Raw genomic sequence first — 18,219 nt, 5'->3', positions numbered from 1 at the left:
TAATGTGCATTGTTACCACACAGCATTAAACTTCATTAATACCGGACTTGGATTTAGAAATACAATGTTATGTGTAAATTTCTTGTGCATTCTGTATAAAGGAGAGATATTTTCCACTTCAGGTTCTTGGAGTAATTTTGTTTCTAAAATAAAAATTGCTTAAGTGCTGCATGTATTGCGAGAAGAGAAACTGACTTGTCATCTGTTTTGCCTTAACAGGGTGCAAGAAGGAATCTGTCTCCAGCATCCACTACTAGTTTGTCATCTAGCACCTGACCCTGCTAGAAGGCCATCATGCAGCAACCTCCACAGACTGTTCCAGCAGGAGCGGCAGCTCCACCTCCTGCAGGCATTGCTCGGAACATGTACTGGAGAAACGGCTCGCTCAGTAGACGAGCAAATGCAACAGCTGCCCCAGTGCAGCCTGTGACAGACCCTTTTGCATTTGGCAGACAAACTCCACAGGGTTCCCCTTTAGATAATCCATCCAAGGGCAATGCATTGGTTATGCAAAGTTCTTCCCCAGCGGTGTTTCCGCAGCCAGCCGTTATGCATACTTCACCGTCACGTGCAGGGGACAATCCTCATGGGCCGCATACGTCTTTGTCAGCTCCTGTATCTCAACCAGGAATAAATACCAGTACGTTTTCTAATGTTCCGATTCCTTCGCCGTCCCCAGGATATGTTATAAATAGTACTACAGAAGTGCATCCAAATGCAGATCTTGGACTCCATGGGCCTGCAGTACCATTGCATTATAATACAGGAGCAGCAGTTGAAAATTCTTTTAGTGTGCATCCTGGAATGGTGTCTGCGTCAAACAAACCTGGAGGTAGACAAGATGTTAGTAGAGATCCAAATGATGTTCCTTCAGGACCCAATGCAACAGCGCTCTTCCCTCCACCTCCTCAGCAGCCTATGTCTCAGTGGAGGCCTGTTCAAGGTAACCTGCAGTCTCCAGTTCGAAATTTTGTGCCCTATCCTGAGCCATCTTCTCAAATTGACGTTCATAACATTTCTCAGTTTTCTGTTAGTGCTTCTCATCCTCCTCCACAGGCGAATTTACAGCAGGGTCCTGTACATCAAGGTATTCCACAAAATATCATGCAAGCGCCTTTATCCACTGGTTGTGAAAAGAATGGGAAAAACGGCTCTGCAAATAGCAATTATCACATGAACAGCATCCAGCCTGGAAATGTGTTTAGGCAGAACACAGAAATGACTAACACTTGGTTAAGTCAACCATACCAGGAACAGTTTTACCCACAGCCACCATTGCAAGACTTCAGTTTTGTTGTTCCCACAGCTCAGGAAAATAACCCCAAAAACCAGTCTCCAGATATGTCTGAAATATCCAATAGACCTATTCCCACAGATGGAGATTCAGGAACTCTCTCCATGTTTTTCAAAGGGGATGAGGCAGAAAATGAAGAAATACTTTCATCTGAAAAAAATTACATAGTTGAGAAAATGGAGTTTGATGCTTGTCAGCCAAATTCAGCATCCTTGTATCACCAGCCAGTGCATCCTCAGCGGGTTGCAACTAACGTTCTCTCTCAGGCGCAGATTGGTACAGGTTCAGCCAATGAGATGGTACAAAAAGGAATGGATGTCCAGTACTTTCCTAAAATTGTAAGTCAGCAGGAGACACAGGCCGCTAAGCACTCTATGTTTGTTAGTGATGACAAGGCACGTATAGGTAACATGTCTGGGAATGGTGGGTCACAGTATGAAAATGTTGAGAACCTGGAGTGCGTTCAGAATCAAGAAGTGCTGCCAAGTGAACCACAGAACGTCAATGCTTCATCCCCTGCTGCTGGTCCTGATGTGTACAGATATGGATCCTTTCCAGGTCAGATGCTTCCAAAGAATGCTGTTGTGAGCCATGCTGAAGGAGGACCAAATTTGGAGGCACCTGATTCATTACCTCATCCTGTCCGACCAGATAGTGTATCTTCAAACTATAGCAACATTAGCCATAGGAGCGCTTCTAGCTCAGCAAGACCTCAAGAGCAAGTCGGTACGTTTATTCAGCAAGAAAGTGGGAAGCCTGACGAAGAATCTTCTGCTAGCTTCTTTAAACAGATTGACTCCTCTCCTTTGGGAGGCGATTCAAGCGAGCTAAACCTGGGCAAGAACTACCATGGTAACCTATCCCAGCCTCCAACTCCAAGTCCTCCTAAGCCTACAGGAGTGTTTCAGACAAGTGCAAATAGTTCTTTTGAACCTGTGAGGTCCCATGGAGTTGGTATAAAACCCGTAGAGATTGACCAAGCAAAGATGGTGGTTGAATTAAGAGAGAACCACTCAAACCAAAAGAATATCAAGAAAAATACAGCTGTGCCAGCTGCATCCCCAGGCAATCTTGAACAGCCACCAGATAATCTGGAAACTATTTTCATGCCTCAGGTACACCCACTGCCTCTTGCAGTCACTGGTGAAGCTGGAAATATGTTGCACTCTGGACCTGTTATGGAAAACATACAATCAGTATCTGAGAGAAGGTCCTCAACCAGAGCTCAGGGAGCAGTTAAGAAGTGTGATAGCCCAGCAACAACTTTGTGGGCTCATAATGAGTTACCTAATTTTGGGGGAAATGTTCTTCTAGCTCCTGCTGCTCCTGCAGTGTACATACCTGCCAAACAAACTGTAGAAGTCATTCAGCCACCTGAAGAAGGCCTGTCTAATCAGCAGCCGAGTAAACCAGGGGTTATTGCTGTGCAGCTTTCCCAAGATGGAAATATATCTTCTGAAAATCTTGAGAATCCTCCCAAAATGGGAGAAGAGGAGGCACTTCAGTCTCAGGCAAGTTCTGGTTATGCAAGTTTGTTGTCTTCTCCACCTACAGAGTCTTTGCAAAATCAGCCTATCCTGATTGCTCAGCCTAATCAAAGCTATAACTTGGCTCAGCCAATTAATTTTTCTATTTCTCTATCTAATCAGCTAAGCAGCAATGAAAACAATCAGCCAATGAAGGACTCTGGGGTTGGGGACAAGCCTGCAATGGGTCCCCAAACTTCACACGCTGGTGGGATCATTTCCGGGGAAAACGTGCCATTACCTGTGATGCAAGTTGGATCTCTATTAGTTAATGCACTTCCAAATACTAATCTGTTAAAACATAATTTATTACAAAGCCCTGTTAATTCCTCTGATACTGCATCTAATCAGCCTGCAAACTTGCTTATGAAAACTCCGCTTAATTTGGCTCCAGAAGGGCAAAAGAGTGTTAATATGGAAGGTATTATTCCCGAATTTGCTAGCAAGCCAGGGTCTAATTCATCCGTTTCTCCTGGGACGAATCTCCCCAGTGGAAGTGCAAGTGCACTGGTCCCTCCTGTTAATTCTGTAGTACAGGCTAATAATTCTGCAAATCATTCAAATAGCAAAGAAGAAGCTGCTGGAGTGCTTGACTTCACAGTATCACGGACGTTGGAGAAAAGCAGTGCAAGTAATTCTGTACAGGTGCATACTCAGTCACTTTCTGGTGGTCCAGTATATCCTCAACAGTCAGCTGGTAGCGCTGGTCAGGTGGGTCCTGAGATGCATGACAAAGAACATTTCTATCAACAGGTGACAAAAGATGTACAGCATCAGGCTGTTGTATCAGACAGAGCTGTACAGGGAGCATTGCCATCTCAACCACAAATACAAGCAGCTCAAATGCAGCAACCAACATCATCTGGGCAGTCCTCAGTTCCTTCAAACTACCAGATTGCTGCAGGGACTAAAGCCATGCAAGCATCACAGCAGCGTGAGAACCAGGTGCTGAGTAACCATCCTCAACCTGTGGGTCCCCAAGAGGCAAGTTCAGCACAGCTGACAACAAGGTATGATCAGACGAGTTCTGATAAGCAGCCAGCATCTGGACAGCCATCGGGTGCTCCAACTTCCACAGCCCCTTCTACCACCACCAGTCAGTCGGTCATGCCAAATGTGCAACAAGACCTGCAGCGTCCATCCCTGCCTCAGACTCCTCAGGATGCCTTTGGTCCACCCCAGAACCCTTACTACTACTACAGACATCCTTATGATGCTTACCAGCCTCCATATCCTCCACCTTATCCTCCTGCAGACCCCAGAACAGCAGCTCATCTTTATTACATGGTAAATTTTTATTTTTCCCTTCCTCCACCCTCAGTATGTATTAATAATTTTCATCTTTGAATTATGAGTTTAACCAGTTGTGTCATGATCCACATTCAGTATAGCATTCATGTTAAGTATTCAATTGGAGGGAAAATCCAGGTAGCAGTAACAGATCTTTACAAAGATTATAAAAACTTAAAGTAGTTGCTAATGCCGATTCCAGTTGGCACAGATGTCCGCTGATAGCAATTTATTTGGTTCTTTGGAAAAATTTGGCAGTTATAACTGTCTTAGCTGCCCAGGTGTTCAAATTTGGTTCCCATCTGCTGCCTGGATTATTGACAGTTTAGCAGAGTGGCCAGCATAGTGGTTGAACTGCCTTTAGTCTAGACATAATGGGTTTTTTTCTTAAGTTTAGGATATTAATAGACTTGAATATAACTTGCCACAACATGTATCGAAAGCTGTACTGTAGTCTATGCTATACTGTAGTCTATTGATCTGCATCTCTTCAGGTATCACAGTTGTATGTACGGTGATTTGTTTGTTTTTAAAGGTTTATTCCTGGAGGCGGGAAGCCTCTTGCCTTACATGTCAATCTCTTTTCTAGGAGGATAGCTATGGACAGTATGACCCACGGTACAGACACTATGATAGCACCAGCACTGCTTATATGGAGCCTGGGAGCTATCGGTATTCTGAGCCTGAACGTCCTAGTTCCAGAGCTAGTCACTGCTCTGACAGGCCGCCTTCTAGGTATGCAATTCCTAAATTGAGTAACGATCTGGTGTATCCTGAAGCAGTGAATGTAATGATGCCTGTTGAAGTTTTATAGCATAAGCCGCAGTGAGGAAGTTGAAAAACTCATTGTATGCTGCCATAGGAATGGACGGTATCAAATGCCGTGTCTGAAAAGGATATGATTCCACAGTCTTTTCTGTTGCTAAAGCCTTATTACTCTTTTCATTCAGTTCTCTGGGTGGTTGTTGGCATTTCTGCCAGGCAGGAAGTCACTGCGATGGACTTGGTGCTGAGGTTAGCTCTTTCATGTGCGCTGTGAAAGAGCGATGTAGGCCATGGGTTTGTTAATCAATAGTAGTTTAGTTTCTGGCTAGCATTTAAGCAGTATCCCCTAGTTCTGTTAATAAATGGCACTTTTGCACGTTGGTCTGGGATTTGCCTTGCAAGTATAGCAGTATGTGTGGCCTACTGATACACAGTGTTTCAGATGTTCAGAATACAGATGGTGAATCAAGCGAAAACATCCTGGTGCTGTGTGAGGTTTATTTGTCTGATGATTAGTTCAGCTGTGTGGATAAGCTTTCTCACACAACTCTCAAACTGTGGTCCACGTAGCAAAGGTGCTGTGTGGGCATGTTTCACCCACTTGACTTCACTACAGGTTTTGATGCAGGTAACATGTGAATTAGGAAAACTTAAAAGCCTTGGTCTGGCTGGTTACAAACTGAGAGAGAGAAACAATGTATTCAGATGCTACTTGCAAATATTAAATGAAAAGCATAAACAAAATCTCTAGTATTTCTCAAGCAGGAAGCAGCAAATTACCTTCCAGGGATTACTGCTTTCTGATGATTATTGCATAAGTGATTTGTATGAACTTCAAATTAATGATGAAATGGTACTGTTGCATTATCTCATGGGTGGGTTTGCAGGTTTCCAAGAGAGAAGCCAAGTTATCTGTCTGGAAATGATGAAACCCTTTGTAGTATTTGTCTGTTGTTGTTGGTAGTTCGCTCATGGAGCAGTCTTCAAATTAAAAACATAACATTTTGCTTACCACCTCCAGAAGGTTACAGGAGGTGTATATTGGCCTTGAGCAATACAAAACAATGGCTGTAGCTGCATATGGCAACTTTTATCATGTTCTTAAGTTAATCTAAGTGCACTGTGAGATCTTGTTGTGAGATAATAATCTCTAGTAGCACTTCCAGGTGTGTACTCTTCTTATGTACTGTTTTTATAAGAGGTTGAAATTCCTATAGGTGACATTGGGCAGATCAAAGCCCGTTATGAATAGCTCTGTCAGTGTTGATGTGCAATGTGACAGTGCAGTCAGATGTGGACTGTGGTATGGTACTGCAGGGCAGCAGAGCCTAAGAGTGGCAAAGTCAGTGTGATAGCGTGTGTGAAACTTGCCCTTAATGTACCAATATTGATGATGCAGCTTTGTAAACTCTGTTTGGGGAGGGGAATAACATCTTTCTGAAGGACACTGAGAAGATTGGTTAGGTGGATAAACCTGATCTGATAAGATCAAATCTCCTCCTCTGCAGAGGTAGATGCTGTGTTAGCAAACTTCCCACACGTTCCAGGGAGGAGCATCACTTGACTTGCTTGGCCACTTTGGAGTTTGCACTATCAGTTATACGATCAGTTGTAGAGGAGCATGAAAGTTCCCATCATTCCACGTTGGCATTAAGTATCTTCACCTCCTGTGCGTGTTACATATGTGTGTTTGTGAGTGTATACACACGTGTATATACACATGTGTAGGTATAAACATACATGTATATACATACACATATATGTACATGTATGTAGACACAATACATTTTTCATCTAAGATTCATCTTCTAGCTTTTTTCAGAAATTGTGGGATGGTGTCCTAAAAATGGCATATAATAAAGGCTCATGATTTTTCAAGTAATGGCCACATCTTTCTTTTTCCATCAAAAGTATTCCAATTATCTTTTGTATATCCACTGACTCTTACTTTGATGTGTTGGTTTTAGTCAGGTTCTTGTGCTTGTTCTGTTCATTTGGACAATCAGTATTCTAACATGGGCTCTGTAGATAAGTATTTTCTTCTATTCGCTCCTCTCTATTTGCTCAAATGAAAAACAAGCCTTTCCTACACACTTCTGTCCATCCAAGCCTATTGAGAAGGGTAATAACCTAGAAGATGTCTGAAATTAGTTGTGTAGTGATGCGCTGTGTTACAGTTGCATCTCAATGCTATCTCATTTATTCACTGAGGTATTAAATGTAAGGCTGTGCTAACGCTCAGAACATTGCTGCATCTAGTGAAAAGCTGAGATTGAGAAAGAGACTGAGTGCAAAATGAAAATAAAGCACTGGAGTTACAGTAGTGCTAGCCCTCCAATATTAGTATTCCGTGTGCTTGCCAGCCACAGATTGGCATCGGCTCCAAGTCGAACAAGGTGATACAATATTGAGTTCTTTGGACAGGTACCCAAAGAAAGGTGTAGTGCATTTTGGTTTTGTTTCTTTTCTGACTTTATTTAACACTGGTGACAGATGCTACAATGGCAGCCCTGGAGGCTGAAACCCTCTGTTCAGAACCATCTGCGAGAGTGCTAGTTCATGTCCTGACCCATTTTCATGACCTCTTCTCCAGACTGTAGTCCTCTTTTCGTCACCATAAGATGTATAACAAAACACTGTTAAAGCTGGGGGAGCAATTATTTCATTACTTGTTAAGTTACTGACTCCTCTGTTGAGACGGTTCAAAGGATGCTAATTATAGCAGTAGTTTTTGTGATTAGTTGTCTCTAAGTAATTAAACTTACCACCAAAGCAGTTTATACAATAATTTAGTGATTTTTGTAGTAAGGCCTGTCAGCTTTTTATGGCACACAACAATTTAGTGATATATTGGTTTGTAAAGTCTTAATTTTATGATTCCTTGATTTCCTGTAAATGCATTATTTTAAATATGAAACTTTACTACTCAGTTGTGGCATATAGTTCTTCATATCTCCTGCTGACTTTAGAAGAGATTGAAGGAGGAATAATAACTTTTTATACCTGTGCACTTTCAGGCAAGGGTATACTGAAGATTATTATACAAAAAGTGGATGGAGTGATTATTATCCAGGCTATTACCCAAACTCATATGATTATGGAGGTAAGGTGTCAAAATGAACTCTGAATTTTTCTATAGAAAATTGCAGGTTTAAACTAAAATTTGTGGGTAAGAAGAACTTTAAGATCAGACATTATATTTTTCCATATTAATAAAATGGATATCCTTTCCACAACCAGCACGAATAAAGCTGTACTTGCTGAAAATTGATCTTTGGGCTTCCTTCAGTTCTTAATACCGTGCCATCCTTCCTGTATGTTTTTTCTTCAGTAGAAGTAGTAAATAAAAATTTTTTTCCTCACTGCCAGCCTTCAATTTGCCTTTCCATTGTGAAAGCACACCATTGTAAGTCTACAGAATAGTTTTCTTCAATGTGTTGCAAGCCTGTCATTTGCTGGGGTGTATCCTTGGTGTGTAACCTGCAGGCAGACTTCTACAGTAAATTTTAGGTGGGTGTGGACAGGAATTGACTCATGACTAGAATTTGGTTTTGTCCATAATTATCTGAATGCTCACAGAGACATATTGGCATTGGTAATCTGAAGATAATTGCTTATATAGTGCCTGGGAGGATTTTAAGCAACATCTGTCCGCATCCTGAGACATTTAGCATGATGCTCTGAAGACTGATCACAAAGGTTCTGCTAATACTTGTTGAGTTGTTATCATGTTATGATCAAGTTTTAAAGTTGTTAGAAAAGATCTCTCTCTGATGGTAAACACTGTCCCTTCAAGAGTATCTAGCTAACTGTAATAACCATGTTTCTCCAAAAGGTGTGAAATTGATTTTTTTAGTTGTTTTTTTGTTTGGGTTTTTTTAACTAAAAATGAGTTTACATATTTATGAAGCTTTAAGTACATTATTTTGGTTTTGCTGTATGCTTCAGGACCAAATCAGCATGTAATTAAAGAGAAAGGAGTAGAAAAAGGTTATAGGCAACAGCTTCCAATATCTAAACCATTTTTTTTTATTTTCCAAAGATCCAAGTCGTTGGGAACGTTACTCATCAGCATATGACCCCAGATACAGAGATCCTAGAAGTTATGATCAGAGGTATTGGTATGATGCTGAACACAACCCTTACCAGAAGAGAGAAGCGTATCCATATGGCAACAGGTTTGTCCATTCGATCCATGTTCTCTCAGTGCTCTTTCCAGATCTAGGGCAGCACAGGGCCTAGGTGCTGATGACGATCAGAGAACTAGTGTGTATGTCTGAGTGAAGGCAGAGAATCTGGTACTGGTTTCTTCAGGGCTGAGTCCCCCGTAGTCAAATGCATCACCAGAAAATTAAGTTCTGGCAGTAAGTGTTAAGGCAAAGGCTGAGGCTTTGCTTGTGCACTAACAGAAATACTACTTTATTTGCTGAAGGTCTGCCCCAAAGCCATCAAAATTTATGAACTGCTGTGATAGTTGTATCAGGCATCAGAATTTCAGTCGATTGTGGAGCTTTGTAAGTAAAATCCTCTCAATATCCTCTAGGAATGCAGATGCATACTGTAACAGACTATTAAAATGCAGTATTACACATATTTCACAGATATATGTTGCTAGTCCTTTCTGTAGCTTTAACATAGGTCATTGAGGAAAAACAGATGAGCTGTCACATCACTGTTAAGAAAAGGATTTAAGGCAGTAGGACTTGTTTTCAGATCGGGTGAACATTCTGTGGGTTTTCCTAGAACAGACTCTGAGTATGATGTTGGTCTTGATCTTGAATATTCTGGGTGAACTTCTTGAAGAAATGACAGTTTGTTTACTGTAATAAAAACCTCAATCTAGGAAATAATCTAAAAGCCCTTCTGAAGTTAGGTACAGTTTTCTTCTTGACAGGTATGCAGTGAAGTCAGTTCCCTCAGGGGTAGGGGTGGCTATGTTCATTTTTGTTTTGTACTTTTCTTTCTTCTTCAGACATGACCGATATGAAGATAACTGGAGATATGATCCTCGTTTTACTGGAAGTTTTGATGATGAATCTGAACCCCACAGAGATCCTTATGGTGATGAATTTGATAGACGCAGTGTCCACAGTGAGCATTCTGGTCATAGTCTCCGTAGCTCCCGCAGTGTTCGCAGTCACCAGAGTAGTTTCAGCTCTCGTTCTCAGCAAGTGAGTTTCAAATGGTCACATCAAGTATTCTTTCAGCTGAGTTGGGTCTTTCTCTATGGTCGGGGTGGGTGAAACATTAGAAATATGGAAATATTTCTGGGTTTAGCTTGGGGAATATGTATTTTGAAAACTTTTGTTCTGTAAGTTAAGGCTGTTTTGTAATATAGTTTTGAACTTAATATTTATCACAGTTGTCAAGAGAACTTTAACCAAAATCAGCACTCAGCTGTGCAAGTTGCCACACACACAGAAATGGAAAATTTCCTCTACTGAGTCCATTTGCTGTTTGTGAGAACTTTGCCCTTACTGTGCTTGGCTGTAGTTGATAATGTGCCTGGCTTTGTGTTATGTCGTTTTTCTCATCACAAGCATGAATGCTATTACTGAACTTGGGATCTGTTAAAAGACTAACTCCATATTTGTATGATGCTATTTTGACTTCAAAAGCAAAAACCAAACCTAACTGATTACTCATCTACTTATGCCATAAGTACAAATACCTGAAAACCACAGAGAATATTTGGGTAATTTCTGAGGTATAGTCTTTGCTAGTGGAGTGGGTCATTTTAGCTGTAGCCTCATGTGTTGGTTCATCATGTGTCTTGGAAGGTTAGGTAGTTTTCCAGTCTGAACTCCGATTCATTTAGTAATATTGGAAGTAGTATTGGAGATCATTTAGGTGTTAATCTTTAGGCACCTGAAGTCATTTAGGCATTCATCAGGTTTAATCAGTTGAGATTTTCTGTCAAAGTGTTACAGCAGAGGTGAACATTGATTCTGATCCATAGCTGCTGATACAGCAACACTGGAACCCCGTAACTCATTCTATAATGTTATTCTTCACACAAGCACATAGACATTCTGTTGTGAGAGAACTGAACATACTTGGATGTGAACAGATCGAGTGGTAGTAAAAACACTGAAGGAGAAAGCTAAGATATATTAATTATCTTCTATAGCCTATTGCTGCAGGTGTCTTGCGGGGTAGCTTTCTCAAATGCAGTGATGTAGCAAGCCTGGCTTACAAACAATATAAAGAATCGAAGCTGGGAGGGAGTGCTTACCATCTTGAGTCATGCTTGCAGTATTGCTTGCTTTGTGTAACTTCACGCTCTCTGCTAACAATTACTAATATGATCTATTTAGAGCCAGCTGTATAGAAGTAATCATGATCTAACGGCTAATACGTATGAAACTACTGCGCAGGCAGTGTCGCTCCACACAGATTATCCATATGGCGGATATGCTGCTAACTTTGATGGACAACAGCCTTTTACAGATTATGGCTACCCGACCGAAACTGGATGGTCAGCTGTAGAACAAGGTATTGGCACCATTGGGGAAGGAGGAGGGAAGGCGCTGTGCTTGTGAGGTTGTCTACCAATAGTAGTTTGCGCTTCTGTTGGTATTTGTAGTGTACGAGATGCCTTTCATGTATTCATTGAGGCTGTTAACAGGAAAACAAATGCTGTTTTAGCGTACGTACACATGAGCAAAGTTTTGTTTCCTTTTCGTTGTAAGGATAACTTGCTTGCTGAAACCTGGGTGTATCACAGAACAGTAGTAGCTAGACAGTGTTTGCTATTAAACTGCATACTTCCGTTTGTAAATGTCTTTTTAGATAGATTTTTAACTACACTGCTTGTGCTTCATGGGGAACGATTAAAGTTTAACTTAAACTTCAGATTTTTCCATCATTTCTTCTTACCCTTTCGGTGTGGAACAAAACACTGTTTCTCTGCAAAAGCTTTTCCAGAGTATGTTGAAGTATATCATTAGCTCTTTGAAGATGCGTCATATATTTGTACAGAGATCACAGAAATGTGTCCGATACAAACAACCAAAGCCCCTACATTGAAAAAATAAGTGGATTTTAAAGTTCCATAGTCTAGTTTTGTTCTTGTTGTTGCAAATCTTCAGAAGATCTTTGGGACTATAATGGAACTGATTAATTGTTGCTTAAAGAGTTTAGCCAAATTGAATGGCAGGGTTTTTTCCACTAGTACTGCAGGATTACTGAATTGGATAAATACATCAGCAAGTTTACTTAGTTGCAAGACAGGTTACTTGTTCTTATTTTATATTTCTTACCATTTCAGCACCTTTAAGGCCCTCAACGCCTGAGAAATTTTCAGTGCCTCATATCTGTGCTAGGTTTGGTCCTGGGGGCTTCTTAATAAAAGTGCTGCCAAACCTGCCTTCAGAAGGACAGCCAGCTCTGGTTGAAATACACAGTATGGAGGTAAAGTTTAAAAGAAAAAAAGGGAGGTGGTGGAATACAGGTGCCTTCCTTTTGGAAGGGGAGTAGGAAACTTGGATCTATAGCTTCCTGACTTTTTTTTTTCTATGTCAACGCATGTATCTTTATATTTACCTGTTTGGGCTGTAATTGTAAGTAAAACAGTAACTTTAAAAATTCTCTTCCTCTGAGAGATGTAGTAGTCATGATTGGATCATCCACCTCCTTATAATTTTGTTCAGGTAAAATCCTTACCTCCTAGAAGGACTGGAGTTATGTTGTTTTGTTTCTAATGTATTGCTGTTCATAGAGACAGCATTGTCCTCGTATGTTCTCTGCAGGGCTAAGGACTGCTTGTCAGCTAGAGGGACTGGGGATTAAATATCATGCGTATATTTTCATTCTTGTGCCGCTACAAAGAAATGCAATACCCAAGTCGTGTAACGTATATGGAAGGAGGGGCTGACATGATGGGGGTAGAATTCATTGCTAAAATACTGCTAGAAGGGAGTAGAATTGTACACAAGTACTAGAACAGCATCAGAAAAATTATTGCACTTGGCAGTGTTAGGTTTACTGTTGGACTCGATGATCTTAAAGGTCTTTTCCAACCTAAATGATTTTATGATTCTATTCTATGACTAAGGAGATGCGAGGAAGATTTTTTTTATATTTTGCTATAGAATAACTTCCATGTAAAGTAGATTTCATCATTTGTTATTCTTGTGCAGGTTGCAAGTCACCATATGTATTTTGTTTAAGAGCAATAGGCTTGATTGCACTATGGGTTATGTTCAGGTCTGGGGGTTTTATTGTTAAAAAGCAAAATTCATAGCTATAAGAATTTCTTATGGTTTATATTTGTGTTTTAGACTATGTTACAACATTCTCCAGAGCAAGAAGAGATGAGAGCGTTTCCTGGTCCTCTTGCTAAGTATGTTCTTACAGATTTCAGAAATAACTTTCATGCATTCAGAATTCATTTCTTCATCGAACTTTTAATTGTCTGCAAATTACAGGATTTAAACTGACTTGAAGTAATTGTGGCTTTTCACCTGCTTAAATAATACACGAGCTTTAAATTTGTTCCTTATACTAATCACAATAATGATCTGAATTTGTCTCATTAAAAACTTTTTTTCTTATTATTTTCTTTTTTTTTTTTTTCAGGGATGACACCCATAAAGTGGATGTTATTAATTTTGCACAAAATAAAGCTACACAGTGCTTTAAGAACAAAAATTTAATTGACAAAGAATCTGCAAGTCTGCTTTGGGACTTTATTGTACTGTTGTGCAGGCAGAATGGGGTATGTCTCACTGCTTGAATTTTTATCTATCCTAAAATATTTTATACGCAAAATGGTATTTATGTAAAAGACAGTAATATGCGTATAGTGACTTATCTTGGAATAGTTCACAGATTGATGGAACAGGTAAACTGGTCACTTGTCTTCAGGTGCTCAGAGGTGCTGATATTCACATGTTGTTGTTGAAGTGACAAATAAAATGAAGGCAAGGTTGAAATAATGGAATTTTTTTTTTTTTTCCTCTACATGTATAGACTGTTGTGGGAACAGACCTGGCTGAACTTTTGCTCCGAGATCATAAAACAGTGTGGCTTCCTGGGAAGTCCCCTAATGAGGCAAATTTGATTGATTTCACTAATGAGGCTTTGGAACAAGTGGAAGAGGAATCTGGTGAAGCCCAGCTCTCATTTCTCACTGATAGTCTTAAAACCACAATTGACAGTCTTGAGAAAGAGACAGAGAGATTCAGAGAGTTGCTGCTTTATGGCCGCAAGAAGGTGAATGTTTATACTGTTGTTCCAAATACTGCATGTGCCTTATTTTGTTTACTTATTTTTCACAAATCTTAAAGCTCCAGGCGTCAGTTAAAATAATTTTTGCAAGTTGCAGTGCATGTAATATGTCGTGGCACTGCACTACACTGGTATGGAAAAATGTTATGCCCTACAGTTTATAATATAAACCAAAATCATATTAATATATTGGCATTTGATCTAAACAAATGTGTTTTCATTCAGTCACAAAGTACTACTGTAAAACAATCATTGTTTATCTGAGTAGTATGTGAAGCTATTCCCAGAAAACTAATTTCTGTATTAATTAGGATGCTTTGGAGTCTGCCATGAAGCATGGTTTATGGGGTCATGCTCTGCTACTTGCCAGCAAAATGGACAGCAGAACACATGCAAGAGTTATGACCAGGTACTCTTTTGCTTGTTGTTTAGTACAATATCACTACCTATTCTGCTAATGAGGTAGAGACTTGGTGCTCAGAAATCTTAATGTCAAAATCATGAGTTATCCTTAGTAGCTCATGCAAGAATTATGCTTTAATTTTACCTGTATTGTCAGTTGTCATCTGTTACTTTTTATTCTGGGGCCTTCTGGCCATAAACTGAAACCTGAGAGTTATTCTATGCCACTCGTTCCATTTAAGGGGTATTTGAACAGTGTCATCTGTGGGCTTGCTTGGCAGGTGCTGTTAGTCAGGCTTCGAGAAAACTGTGCAAAAACCCAACTGTCAACTTTGTTAAAGCCAAGTGACTCTGTTGTACCCGTCATTCTCCTTGCCTGAAAGAAGCAGATGTGTTGGTGCATGGTTTGTCTGTAGACAGAAAAACTTTCTCTCGGCTTCCTGAGCTTGTGAAATCATGTACCAAGTCTAGTCAGCTGGCATGGGGAGAATCTTGAGGTTTTTTCCTAGCTTGGACTGACCGTTGTCAGAGTGGCAGATACAGTTAACTAGTAATGTTTTGCTTTTGAACATTATGCACTGGGCAATTGCTTATTCAGTGTAGTATTTTCAAACAGCACTTCCTTCTCTTAAACTAAGCTAGATTAACTGCCACTGAGTGTTCAAGTACATTTTAACTGCTTACCCCATGTTTGTGTTTTGTTTTTCTGTATAATGTCTCTGTAGATTTGCCAACAGTCTCCCAATTAATGACCCTCTGCAGACTGTTTACCAGCTCATGTCTGGAAGGATGCCAGCTGCATCCACGGTAAGATTCAAGTGTGAGCTGCGGTTGAGACTAAAGAGGTACGGCAGTGAGTAGTGTAGTTCACAACAGTAATCTTTCCATGTGCTTTTCCTAGAATTGTCAGATGAGTTGGTTTAGTCCTTTTTAGGTTGAAACACCCACGCAGAGCTCCAGTCACTGATTTGACTTAAGTAATTCTTCTAATTTTATAGTGCTGTGGAGATGAGAAATGGGGAGACTGGAGGCCTCATCTAGCAATGGTGTTATCCAACTTGACCAGTAATGTGGACTTGGAATCCAGGACCATTGCTACCATGGGAGACACTCTTGGTAACTCTTGGGGAATGAACAGGGTGATGACTGAAGGAAAAGCTTTCTGAAAGCTTTAATTACTCAGCTTATTTTTTTGAAAACAAGCAATTGCTGTGTAAAATGTAAAGTGGAACAGTTTTATATGGGTGTGTTTCTATTGTGAAGGTATCTGAATGCAAAGCCAAAACAATACTGGACGCTGAATTACAACGTGCTACCGAGAGAAAATATGCTGAGTTCTGTCACTTATTTCTCTACAGCTTCTAAAGGCCTGCTGGATGCTGCTCATTTTTGTTACCTTATGGCCCAAGTTGGTTTTGGAGTTTACACAAGGAAGACAACAAAGCTTGTCCTAATTGGATCAAATCATAGGTTTGGCTTTCCTTTTTTTTTCTTTTTAAAAAAAAAAAACACGTGACTTTTTAGATGCGAAAATGAAAGCTTAATGGCGTGAGAGACTGAGTTGCACTGCTCCCCTTATCATCACTAGCCACAGCTGGTTTTGAGATAGCTATTTGATGCCTTGTCCTTGTTTGAGGAGTAGAAGTTATTGATATTGTGTGTCTAAGAGCTATGTTTCTGACTTTATTTCTGATTGTCTTTATTTACTGTCAGCATATATAATCCCAATGTTAAATAATATTTTTCCTCTCCCATTCCAAGTAGCTTGCCATTTTTTAAGTTTGCCACCAATGAAGCCATTCAAAGAACAGAAGCTTATGAATATGCACAGTCACTAGGAACTCAGCCTGGCTGCTTGCCCAATTTCCAGGTGAAGAGCTGTTTCCTTTTTTTTTAATTTATTTATTTTATTTTGGCATGTTTTATGCAAGGTTTTAATCTCTCACATGCTGTATTCAGCACAGCAAATATTTTATCCACTGTAACATGAAATATTAGTGGATAACATAGTGCAAGATGGCTTTTTTCCTGTTGTCACTTAAATCTTTTTGCATTTTTCATCTGTGTATTCTGAACTTCTGAATTTTAAATTTTGTTGTTATCATAGCTATATTCCAAAAGAAAGATCCAGCAGAGTGTGTTGGCATTAGCTGTAGACAAATGGATAATTTCTATTGGATACATTGGGTGGAAGAGGAGAACTGAATGCTTTTTCCCCTCTTTTTTTTTTCCTGCCTAGTATAGATGTGATAATGGGATATCTGAGCTTTCAACTGAAATGACAGACTGCCTTTCATTTGATACTTCTAAGAATGTTCTGATTGCTTGGTTTATTTCACCTGCTTGCATTCCATAGGTTTTCAAATTCATCTATGCTTGCCGACTAGCTGAAATGGGACTTGCTGCTCAAGCTTTCCATTATTGTGAAGTGATTTCCAGAACTGTCCTTAAAGATCCGCATTACTATTCACCTGTACTTATTGGCCAGCTAATCCAGGTAACATAAGGAAGAATTAAGTATTTATGGCTTCATATTGTAGGTGGTAAAGCTGTGGCTAAAGTTGCCTTTTGTTGGCTAGTTAACTTAAACTTTACAATGATTTCTTCCTGTAGATGTCATCACAACTGCGCCTGTTTGACCCACAGATAAAAGAAAAACCAGAACAGGAATCTTTTATTGAACCTTCATGGTTAGTAAGGCTTCGACATGTGGATGGACAGATCAAGGTACAGAATGTACTTTTCAACATGAAGTATTCTCTTTTAAGGATTAGTGTAAATCCAATTTTTAAAATGGTTTTGTTTATACTGCTAATTACAGAAACATATGAAGTGACCTTATGATATATTCGTGTCATAAAGTGCAAGTGTTATGATTTAAACCAAGTGCATTTACCACACTTTAGTGCCCTAAGATTCAATACAGAATAGTCAAAGGGTGGTGTACACTATGAGACAGGCTTTTCTTAGTACTGTAATGCAAGGAGAATTGCAAGGCTCGTTAGGTTGCAGTAACTCTTGCTGTAAGCAGAAGATCTGCTTGCCAGAAAAAAAACAACTTGTGTGTGAACTAGTGTAGCTAGATTGTAACAGAGTGGAAATAATTACTATTTATTTAGAGATCTTTTAGAAATTTGAACCTTGAGCTAATTAACTAAGCTTCCATTTAAAACAAACAAAAAAACCAGCAAAAAACCTTTAAATTATTTGGTTGAACTTGGCCTGCAAATGGCTGACAGCTAATTTTTTGACTAAACACTAAAAAAACCTGTGTGCTGTTTTCACTCTTCAGATTTCCTTTGCTATATGTTCCCTTGGTTATCAACTTAATGTCTGGTATAGTTAATAAGATCTTGCTTTTTTGTGCAGGAGGGTGCAATAGCTTATAACACAGACAGATCCACCCCACCACCATATGCATGTAGTACACCAAGCTCTGAATTAGACCATGCTAGTCAATGTGATGGAGCAGGAGTTGGCCGTGACATGGGTCCAGGTGCTGAAAATGCATTGTTAGCATCCTTATTACCCAATATGGCTCAACAGATGCAAAGCGTGCAGCTGATGCCTTCAGGTTAGTGTTTCATATCCTTCTTCATGACAGAGAGAAAATAAATGTTTCAGGTTTCTGGTATAAGAAACCACTTAAGAGGGTGGTAGAAACAGATTTCACTTCTGCATTGTATCATTTTATTTGTAGGGTAAAAGGTT

The 18,219-nt window shown here is 39.8% G+C and overlaps 1 protein-coding gene across 9 annotated transcripts in view; it reads left to right on the top strand.

Annotated features, from left to right (window-relative positions):
• Positions 1–18,219, top strand: part of SEC16A (SEC16 homolog A, endoplasmic reticulum export factor) — a 31,547-nt gene that overhangs the window by 4,148 nt on the left and 9,180 nt on the right. For 4 of the 9 annotated variants that reach the window (XM_072883531.1, XM_072883533.1, XM_072883528.1 and 1 more), the window contains exons 2-19: positions 220–4,107; positions 4,700–4,845; positions 7,893–7,978; positions 8,918–9,053; positions 9,848–10,046; positions 11,193–11,370; positions 12,146–12,288; positions 13,158–13,219; positions 13,456–13,594; positions 13,849–14,091; positions 14,418–14,515; positions 15,234–15,315; positions 15,507–15,624; positions 15,867–15,978; positions 16,270–16,378; positions 16,865–17,005; positions 17,122–17,235; positions 17,878–18,082. In XM_072883531.1, the coding sequence (XP_072739632.1) occupies positions 295–4,107; positions 4,700–4,845; positions 7,893–7,978; positions 8,918–9,053; positions 9,848–10,046; positions 11,193–11,370; positions 12,146–12,288; positions 13,158–13,219; positions 13,456–13,594; positions 13,849–14,091; positions 14,418–14,515; positions 15,234–15,315; positions 15,507–15,624; positions 15,867–15,978; positions 16,270–16,378; positions 16,865–17,005; positions 17,122–17,235; positions 17,878–18,082 (6,124 nt within the window). In that variant the 5' untranslated portion in view covers positions 220–294. The remainder of the gene's footprint in view (positions 1–219; positions 4,108–4,699; positions 4,846–7,892; positions 7,979–8,917; positions 9,054–9,847; positions 10,047–11,192; positions 11,371–12,145; positions 12,289–13,157; positions 13,220–13,455; positions 13,595–13,848; positions 14,092–14,417; positions 14,516–15,233; positions 15,316–15,506; positions 15,625–15,866; positions 15,979–16,269; positions 16,379–16,864; positions 17,006–17,121; positions 17,236–17,877; positions 18,083–18,219) is intronic. The other 5 variants (XM_072883532.1, XM_072883530.1, XM_072883536.1 and 2 more) reach the window with 4 other exon arrangements.

This window comes from Ciconia boyciana, chromosome 18 (genome assembly GCF_034638445.1).
Source record: "Ciconia boyciana chromosome 18, ASM3463844v1, whole genome shotgun sequence".
NCBI lineage: Eukaryota > Metazoa > Chordata > Aves > Ciconiiformes > Ciconiidae > Ciconia > Ciconia boyciana.
Note: the sequence above shows the minus strand (reverse complement) of the source record. Positions and strands in the feature narration are given on the sequence as shown.